The 10,081-nt window shown below is 51.6% G+C and overlaps 1 protein-coding gene and 1 long non-coding RNA gene across 2 annotated transcripts; one reads left to right on the top strand and one right to left on the bottom strand.

Moving 5' to 3' along the window:
- The first annotated feature begins 2,523 nt into the window (after nt 1-2,523).
- LOC117842052 (very-long-chain 3-oxoacyl-CoA reductase 1) lies at nt 2,524-4,633 on the top strand. Its single transcript, XM_034722389.2, has 3 exons — nt 2,524-3,255; nt 3,964-4,033; nt 4,132-4,633. The coding sequence occupies exons 1-3, from the start codon at nt 2,603-2,605 to the stop codon at nt 4,387-4,389; spliced, it is 981 nt and encodes a 326-aa protein (XP_034578280.1). The 5' UTR covers nt 2,524-2,602; the 3' UTR covers nt 4,390-4,633.
- A 269-nt stretch (nt 4,634-4,902) lies between these two features.
- Nucleotides 4,903-6,793, bottom strand: LOC117842053 (uncharacterized). Its single transcript, XR_011897377.1, has 2 exons — nt 5,652-6,793; nt 4,903-5,464 (listed from the first exon to the last, which is right to left on the bottom strand). It is a non-coding gene; the product is annotated as an uncharacterized lncRNA (long non-coding RNA).
- Between the last annotated feature and the right edge of the window lie 3,288 nt (nt 6,794-10,081).

The raw sequence follows: 10,081 nt of genomic DNA, 5'->3' as shown, positions 1-10,081 counted from the left end.
CTTCAATTTAAAATACAGTATAAGCAAGGGGGCAACAAATAGGGTGGCTGATGCCCTATCCAGACTAACATCACCACTTACTCAGCTGTCTGACAACACACAAGTCATGGCCCTTTCAGTAGCCAAACCAACCTGGCTCTCACAGTAGTAGAAGGCTATTTGCATGATGACCAATCACAAAAGTTGCTTACTGAACTGGCTGTCCAGTATGCTGCAATTGCTCATTACACACTACAAGATGGTGTTATTAAATACAAAGGAAGAATTTGAGTGGGCAACAACAATCAGGTACAACAATCTATCCTCATGGCTTTGCATAGTAGTGCTATTGGAGGACATTCTGGAATTACTGCTACATACAACATAATTAAAACATTGTTTATTGGCCCAATATGAAGAAAATCATTGAACACTTCATACATCAATGTCCAATATGTCAACAAGCTAAGGTGGAACACACTAAACTGCCTGGATTGTTACAGCCATTACCTGTCCCTGACCAAGCTTGTTCTATGGTGAGTTTGGATTTTATTGAAGGTTTACCCAAATCTTAACACTACGATACGATTCTAGTAGTCATTGACAAGTTTTCTAAGTATGGGCATTTCATACCATTATCTCAATCATTTACTGCACAACAAGTAGCACAGTTGTTTCTGTCAAATATCTACAAGTTGCATGGTATGCCTACGGTCATCATATCTGATAGGGACAAAATATTCACTAGCACATTTTGGCAAGAATTATTTTCATCAACTGATACTACACTGAACATGAGCTCTTCGTATCACCCTCAAACTGATGGCCAAACTGAAAGGCTCAATCAGTGTTTGGAAACATATTTGTGGTGTTTCATTCATTCCTGCCCACACAAATGGCATCAATGGCTCCCTCTGGTAGAATTTTGGTACAATACCTCCTATCACTCTGCTTTGGGTAAAACACCATTGTTTGTGCTCTATGGTCATGAACCACGACAGTTGGGCATCAGGGCAGCTACTGTGTCTCCTCCTTCAAACCTGGAAGAATGGCTTGCTCAAAGGACATTAATGACACAACTCATTCAGCAACAACTACTAAGGTCTCAACAGCGTATGAAACACCAAGCTGATAAAAGTAGATCAGAAAGGTGCTTTTCAGGTGGGTGATTGGGTTTTTCTCAAATTGCAACCATATGTCCAGATGTCAGTAGCACAACGGACAAATCAAAAACTTTCTTACAAATGCTTTGGGCCCTATTTGATTACTGACAAGATTGGAGCTGTTGCTTACAAACTCCAACTGCCGGCTGGAAGCAAAATTCTTCCAGTGGTCCATGTTTCCATGTTAAAGAAGGCCATTCCTCAAGACACACAAGTAAGTATTGATATCCCTGACGCTTGTTCTCCTGACAGTACTAGTGGTGTTGTTCCAGAGGCATTCCTTGACCATCGTCTGTGAGGCAAGGCGATAAAGTGGCTATTCGTGTATTGGTGAAATGGAAGGGCATGGCTAAAGCTTTGGCCACCTAGGAAGATTTGTCAAGTATCCATGAGAAGTTTCATGCTACACTGACTTGGGGACAAGTCATTGCTTATGGAGGGGGGATGTCACAGGTCAGCCGCTGAGCGGGCCAAGAAGTCAAGAAGAAAGGGAAGAGTTGGGCCGAGGCAAGAGGACCAAAAGACCCACGAAGAAGCTGGACCTGTGAAGCTTGTTGCCTTGGGCTGAGCCCATGTAAAAACACTATGTAATGGTGAGGCAAGAGGGGGAGAGAGACAAGAATGAAACAACTCATAACCTGAACCTCACGTATCACGCTTGTGGTCGAGTTCCTTGTTGGGATTTAGCCGAGTTCTTCCTCCAAATCCCTACTTCTATCTTCTACCCCTTTATTCCCCTTGTTCCCGTGATCCAGATCGTGACAGTGCAGTGTCAACAAAAGGCGCCGGCCATGTGTTCACTTCAATGCTGCGCCACTTGATCCTGGTAGCATGTCGACCGTGCCTAAATTGGGTAAAGATTTCACCATGATGTGCTGGTATTGTATCCGCCTTTATTTATATGGGTAGAAAAAAACGTTGAATATGTCGATATTCTTGGCGATGAGGTTTAGTTTTTTCCAATATCGCCGTGTGTACTACTCTTGTACGTACTACATCACTATCTTTTCACCTCCTTCCGTAGTATCTACCTGTCCCGCGAGAAAGAAAAAATACCGTTTCCCCACAAAAAGTGCGGCGGCATTGACCACCGCATCACGCGCTGGACCAAAGCCAAACCAGACCACCCGCCCGCCCCATTCTGATTACGGAGATGATGTTGCCGAGCCACTTATCGTAAGGGCGTCTCCAATGCTATAGCTTAGAGCTAATTTAATTAATTTTTTACTAGTTAAATAGTACAATAAGTATGAAAATAGCTAGGAGTGAAGAGCTAGTCTCGCTCAATTCTCGATGCAACCTGCAACCCTCAAAACTGCTATGTGCAACCTCCGTGTGACCCCGCCTTCAACGGCGCCTTTAATTTCAGCTCATCAAACCCAACCTCCCCCGCTAGCCACCGCACCGCATCAATTCGCTGCTCCTACTCCTCCAGCTCCCCAAATCAGACGACGCCCGCCATGACCGGCACGTGCGCCCACGTCGAGTTCCTCCGCGCGCAGCCGGCGTGGGCACTGGCGCTGGCCGCCGTGGGCCTCCTCGTGGCCCTCCGCGCCGCCATCCGCCTCGCGCTCTGGGTCTACACCGCGTTCCTCCGCCCCGGGAAGCCCCTGCGCCGTCGCTACGGCGCCTGGGCCGTCGTCACCGGCGCCACCGACGGCATCGGCCGCGCCATCGCGTTCCGCCTCGCCGCCGCCGGGCTCGGGCTCGTCCTCGTCGGCCGCAACCCAGAGAAGCTGGCCGCCGTGGCCGCCGAGATCAAGGCCAAGCACCCCAAGGTCCCCGAAGTCCGCACCTTCGTGCTCGACTTCGCCGGCGAGGGGCTCGCCGCGGGGGTGGAGGCGCTCAAGGAGGCCATCCGGGGCCTCGACGTGGGGGTCCTCGTCAACAACGCCGGGGTGTCGTACCCGTACGCCCGCTACTTCCACGAGGTGGACGAGGAGCTGATGCGCAGCCTGATCCGGGTCAACGTCGAGGGCGTCACGCGGGTCACCCACGCCGTGCTCCCCGGCATGGTCGAGAGGAAGCGCGGCGCAATCGTCAACATCGGCTCCGGCGCCGCCTCCGTCGCGCCCTCTGATCCGCTGTACTCCGTCTACGCCGCCACCAAAGCGTGAGTTCCCCGTGTTCTTGCTCACCAATTACCGCTTTGTTTCGTGAATTACTGTTTTGTTTCGTCTCCATTGATGTTTACTGTCGCAGTTGTACATGTTATAGCTTGAATTGGCTCGATTTTAGGATAGATGGCGTTAGTGGAAGTAAAATTGACTGACTGAGAACAAAGGAGCACGCCTTTCTTACCTGTCTGTACTTGCTTAGCGCTTTTAAGGTGTTTGTTCCTTCGGTGTGAATTTTTAGTATGCAAGATTTGGTTAGATGTATACTCGAATGATCGAATTAGTTAGGCACTGAAGTCCCATCAGTCTAGACTACTTCAGATGTGCAGTTTGTTCAGATCTGACGTATGATCACTCTATTTAGAGGAAATAATGGAAAGATAAGCAATGGGTTACTTGTAAGCTAGAAACGTTGGCCCACTTGCTTTCTTATGATTGATAACTGAAAACTTTATGATGTTGCCTGTTGGATTGGCCTAAAGGGTCCCTTCAACTTAGTTGGGATATATTCTCCTGTGATCTAGTTTATATTGAATGACGAGTAGAAGACACATAAACACTGAAGTAGTCATGCAACATAAAGTACACTTGTGAATGAGCCAATGAGCAATTGGTCCTTTTCTTGCATCTGTTGTGTGTGTGTCTCTGTGCTGCTATACACACTTAGCTTGCATGCTAAAAGTACTTTCATCTTTGCTTCTCAGGTATGTCGACCAATTCTCAAGATGTCTCTATGTTGAGTACAAGAGCAAGGGTATTGATGTGCAGTGCCAGGTAACAACTATTCGCTATTTGCAATAAATGTTCATCGAATTGTACCAACCTTGTGGCACTGCTTGTTGTATATAGCTCAACTTCTTCAATCCATTCAGGTGCCCCTGTATGTTGCGACAAAGATGGCATCCATCCGGAAATCCTCCTTCACGGTTCCTTCTGCGGACACCTATGCTCGTGCTGCTGTTCGCCACATTGGCTACGAGCCTAGGTGCACGCCTTACTGGCCACACTCCGTCATGTGGTTCTTGATCTCCATTCTTCCGGAGTCACTCATCGATAGTGTGCGCCTAGGCATGTGCATCAAGATCCGCAAGAAGGGGCTAGCCAAGGACGCCAAGAAGAAGTCCCTGTGATGTTTCAGATATCTGCCGAACACACGTCGCGATTCGCGCTGTTACTTCGTCACCTTTAGTGGACATGTGCTTCTAGCTTTGCTGTAGTCACCTTATTTAGTACCATTGCCTACCGAATCTGTTAAAAATGAGAATGTCGTTGTTCCCCAGACTATTGTGAAGTGAAAACATGTGATTCTTCATTTCAGAATGTAACACTAATGTGGTTAAAGATAGAATGGGATTAACTTAAGAAGTTGCGTAACTCTGTTCTCTTTTCTGGATTAGTACTTCGCATGTTTGTGTAGTTTCTTTGCCTCCAAATGATCTGAGATGCATTTTTCTCTAGACAGAGTTGTATAACACTGAACTTCCGGATCGTGTTACCCTTATGGAAACTTAAGATAGCCACTGCATTATTTTGTCAAATCATTTTACATACAAATATAATGCAAATACCAAAGAGCACCAAGTAACAGGAACTGAATTACTGAAAAATGCTCATGACTCATGAGGCATCCAGTTCTGCGAGCGTTAACCAACATGCACATCTAACTGGTGGCACGAGTGAGAATGACTCTTTGCTTTCTAATACATTGCACTACTGCAATGTATGTTCAGGTATAGTCATCAAAACAAACAACTCGTCCAGAATGGTTGAGGCTAACTCTTTATACAGCAGAGTCAGCTCTTTCTACAAAGGTCAGCAAAAATAGCCCCGAAAAAAAATAGCTATGTAGAACTTAGCTTCACTGGTGTTTTCAGTTTAATACTGTTTCATAATTATTTTGCAATTGTTCTACGTAGTTCGGTACTTCCCACTTATTATATTGAAAAGGGCGAGTACAAAGCTAACCGATTGAACAAAACATTTACCATACTTATGGTTGAAATTTCACCTGGGGATCTCAGTTGGATGGATCAATCTCTGAAGATTTTCTTCCTGCACATTTACCAGCAATTGAAATAGAATAGCAACTGGTTTCAGTCTTGTTAATCAACTTGTCGATTATACTTGCCAGATTGAATATGTTGCCCCAATATGCGATATGGATACAGAAACACCAAAGCACATGCTGTGTAGTAAAATTGTTGCCTAAAAAGGTAGTGTTAGCACATGCTTTGCTGAATAGAACTGGGCAGGAAACATCAACATCATTTAACCTTGAATAACACAGCAAAAATAATACAATCCCTTTTCAGACATTTCATTGAGCATATTGTGAGCAGCAGGCCAGCAGCCGTTGGAGGGAGAGAATGCAGAAGAAGCAACAGAAACTTACAGCTTGCACATGCCTTGGCAGCCTGGAGATGAGAAAAGCGACAGCCATGACCTGTTGCCGTGGAAGGGGTGCAGCTTGCCGCTGCGCGACACACGCAGCGACGGAAGAAGACGGAGCTGGTCTGGTCACCAGGCGAGAGTCGCACTGGGATAAAGTGATGGGTGGAGGTGGTGGCGCCCAGACGTCGAAGAGAAAGAGGTGAGCATATGGGGGGAGGACGGGCGGAAGCAGGGCGGCTGAGGCGCCCGAGGATGCGCGGGGAGCCGGTGGGCGGCGCTCCTGTTCCGACGAGGGGAGCGGTCCCCGCTGTGGCGGGTGTTCGGGGACGTCTTGCTCAGGGACATCATGGCGCCGCTGCTGGTGCCCTGCTACAACCTCGCCACGGCGGCGCCCTTCCTCTTCTCCCGCGCCGACATCGTCGACAGCGACAACTTGGACTTCTACATCCGCGACGTCTGCGCCGCCACCTGTGCCGTCCGGTCGTTGGACGTGCGCACGGCCATCGCCGCCGCATCGGGGGGGCGTGGCGGCCACCATCACGCATCTGCTCCACAACGAGCAGGAGTTCCCGCTCGCCGCCGGCGTCAACGACCTCCTCATGGTGTCCATCGGCTCCGGATCCTTCGCCGGCACCATCAACGCAGCCGCCACCCCCGCGCTCTTCGTCGCCCGCCGAGATGGTCCGCCTCGCTGCCGAGGCTGCACAGGGAGGGGGAGGGACGCTCTAGGCCGCAGGCAGACGGGCGGCTTGGTCCGTCGCGGGTTGCGCAAGTGGGATTCCGAAGCGCGGACCGCTGCGAGGCCGCACGGACGGGAGGGATGCGCCGGCCTGCTGGGAACCGCGTGGACGGAGAGACGCGCGGGGCTGCGGCGCCGCGGCGAGCGGCAAAGATGAGGCGCCCCAAACCCTGGTCTCCTGGCCGCTGAAGCAACGAGTGCGGTGGTCAGACCCGGCGACGCATGGGTGCTTCAGGTAGTGGTAGTGTTTAGCGTGGGGGCTCGCCGGTGATAGTTAAGTGTAGTACCTCTTTTTTAGCCACTAAGCTACCTCTTGGTTGGCAACCTATATGTACGAAAATTGGACTATTGTCCAAAGAGTTAATGAGAAAGTGATCCATTTGGGCTAACAATTGGTATCTAGAGCCCATCTTTCTCCTCCCCTCTCTCCTTTCCCATGCTTCACCCTCTCATCCCAGCTAGAAACCCTAGCCCATGGTGCCCACTCTGGCAGTGGCGACGCGCGCTCCCCCGGCCAGATCCGACCGGCGGAGCACCTCCCCCACCTATCCCACGCATGGACCTGGCGCCGGCGGCCTCTTCCCCTGCGGATCGAGGTGGCGGCGGCTGCTCACGCATGGCTCAGGGCGGCGCGGCACGGTGTGTGTGGAGGCTCGGGTGGCAGCAAGCACACGGGCAGCTCGGCAGCGGCGGCGGCTTCCAGCGCGGGCAACTAGGCAGGAGCGGTGGCACGCGGCCCGGAGCGGCGCGCGCTGGCGGTGACCAGCAGGGGGCGTGCACTGGCCAGGGGTAGCGGCAACGGCTCCCTCCTTTTCTTCCCAGCGGCTTCCTTCACCTCTCCTTCACTCCCATGGTGGGCTCCACGGGCTCCAGGAGACCACGGTGGCGCGGGCGGCGCGGGCGCATGGCCCCACGGACGCTGCGGCTCTGGTGGCCGGTGTGGTGCCGGCACTCCCGGCCAGCACCAGGGGCTCCTCCCGTACAGCCATACCTTCTCCCAACGCTTGGACACAAGCAGTGCACGGCGCCGCAGGGCAACGGCTGAGGAGGAGGAGGCGCGGCACGCCAGGAGCAGAAGCAGCGCATTGAGGCCGAGGAGGAGGTAGCAACGGAGCGGCGCTAGGCATGGCGTGCGACTGTGGCGCGCGAGGAGGAGGAGGAGCGGCGGGCGGAGGCCGCGAGGTGAGAAGACCAGCGGCGCGCGACGACGTTGCGCGACGTCGAGTTGCGGGAGGCGGCTGCGGCTCGGACAGCGCGCGCCGCGGCCATGGAGACCATGGCAGCACGCGCAGTCGAGGCAGCCCGCCTCGCCGCAAAGGAGGCACAGGCGGCAGCGGCGGCCGCTACCTAGCGGCGTTTGGAGGCGGACCGGCTGCGTGAGGAGGCGGAGGCGACGGGCGAGGTGGCACGGCGTAACTAGGATGAGCTGAGGCACGCGTCGCTGGGCACCGGTGCCAAGGCGTAGGACGACCGTCCCAAGCTGGAGGAGGCGGACTGGTGGCGGAACGCGGGGGTCGACCAGTGGGTGTAGGATCTGTGTCGAGGCGTGGATGATTGGTGTCCTCAGAGCAGGAGGAGCTCTGTCCACGAGTCCAGACTTGACTCTGACTATGACTCCGACCTCAACTCTAGGTACTGACACCTGAGGGTTGTAAAGACCATCATCCGGGAGTCCGTCAGCAGCACACAGTGGCTGATGTTGACGAAGACCAACTACATGGCGTGGTCCTCGGTGATGAAGTAATGGCGCAGCTTCCGGGAGGTGAGCAAAATAGCGTATAAGAGCTTTTGTATCGGTGAGTACCGAGTTTTGGAGTCCGAGAGTACTTCGCTGACGAAGTAGACAGGTCGTTGAACCTTGTAAGCGTGGCCCGGTTCAGACTGTTCGACTACTATTGCCGTGCTGACGACATGAGTAGTAGCTGAGATGTATAGGAGTAAGTCCTCGATCGGAGAAGGAGCGGTGAGTACAGGAGGCTTTGGCAAAAAGTCTTTGAGTTGTGTTAGTGCCTCATCTGCCTCTTCCGTCCATTTGAACTTATCCTGGCATTTGAGAAGCTTGAAGAAGGGTAGTCCTCGTTCTCCAAGTCTCGAGATGAACCAGTTGAGAGCGGCCATGCAGCCTGTGAGTTTCTGCACATCCTTAATGCTGGCTGGTGCCTGCATGTTTGTGATGGCAGAGATTTTTTCCGGGTTGGCCTCAATGCCGCGATGGCTAATGATGAACCCGAGTAGCTTACCGGAAGGTACTCCAAAGACGCACTTAGTAGGATTGAGTTTCCATCGGAAAGCGCGGAGACTAGAGAAAGTTTCCTCCAAGTCAGCAATGAGTTCCTCCTAGTTTCTTGTTTTGACGACGACGTCGTCGACATAAGCTTCGACATTGCGGTGAAGTTGCTTTTCGAAGCACATCTATATGGCCCTTTGATAAGTTGCCCCTGCATTTTTTAGTCCAAAGGACATTGTTTTGTAGCAGAAAGCTCCGAAGGGCGTGATGAACGTTGTTTTGGCTTGATCTTCTTCTTTGAGGCTTATCTGGTGATAGCCGGAGTAGCAGTCGAGAAAGCATAGCAAAGCGCACCCAGTGGTGGAATCAACCACCTGATCGATCTTGGGTAGCCCGAAAGGGTCTTTTGGGCAGTGTTTGTTGAGGTCGGTGTAGTCAACACACATTTTCCATTCGTTGTTTTTCTTACGAACAAGCACAAGATTGGCGAGCCAGTCAGGATGAAAGACTTCTTTGATGAACCCTGCCGCGAGTAGCTTGGCTAACTCTTTTTTGATTGCTTCTCGTTTGTCCTGAGCGAACCGGCGTAGTCGTTGCCGTTTTGGAGTAGCTTTGGGATCGACATTGAGAGAATGCTCAATCAGTTCCTTGGGCACACCTGGCATGTCAGCCGGTTTCCAAGCGAAGATATCATGGTTAGCCCGAAGGAAACTGACGAGCGTGGATTCCTATTTAGGATCTAGTCCTGTTCCGATCAGGGTTGTCTTGGAAGGATCACCTGTCTGGAGATCAACTGATTTGAAGTCTTGCTCACTGTCAGGTTTCACCTTTGTGTACCCCGACTTGTTTTCCGGGATCTCTAGTTCAGTTGGATTGAGCTTCTTTGAAGCTGTGAAGATTTGTTGTGTGAGACTGGGCGCTTGAGTAGTCGCAACAATTTCCACGGCTTCAGTGTCACATTCGTAGGATCGTCGTAGATCTCCTCGTAGCGTGAGCTCCCCCTTGGGACCTGGCATTTTGAGTACCAGGTATACATAATGTGGTATGGCCATGAACTTGGCGAGTGCTGGCCGTCCAAGTATAGCATGGTAAGATGTCTCGAAGTCTGCGACTTCAAATCTGATGTACTCGGTACGGTAATGTTCTTTAGTGCCGAAGGTGACTGGAAGGACAACTTGTACTAGTGGTATAGCCGCGTTTCCAGGCACGATGCCGTAGAAAGGTGAACCCGTTGAGGTAAGCATTTCAGTAACGTCGAGGCACATCTTCCTTAATGTCTTGGCAAAGATAACGTTGAGGCCGCTTCCGCCGTCGATGAGTACTTTGGTTAACTTTGATCCTGCCACAACTGGATCCAGGACTAGTGGGAAACGGCCTGGTTCTGAAAATTTTGTCCATTGATCCTTTCTGCTGAAAGAAATTGGAACTTCTGACCATTTTAACAGTGTAGGGTCCGTTGGTTCGA

The sequence above is a fragment of the Setaria viridis genome, chromosome 2 (assembly GCF_005286985.2).
Source record: "Setaria viridis chromosome 2, Setaria_viridis_v4.0, whole genome shotgun sequence".
NCBI classification, from domain to species: Eukaryota; Viridiplantae; Streptophyta; class Magnoliopsida; order Poales; family Poaceae; genus Setaria; species Setaria viridis.
The sequence above is the reverse complement of the archived record's forward strand: the minus strand, read 5'-3'. Positions and strand labels throughout refer to the sequence as shown.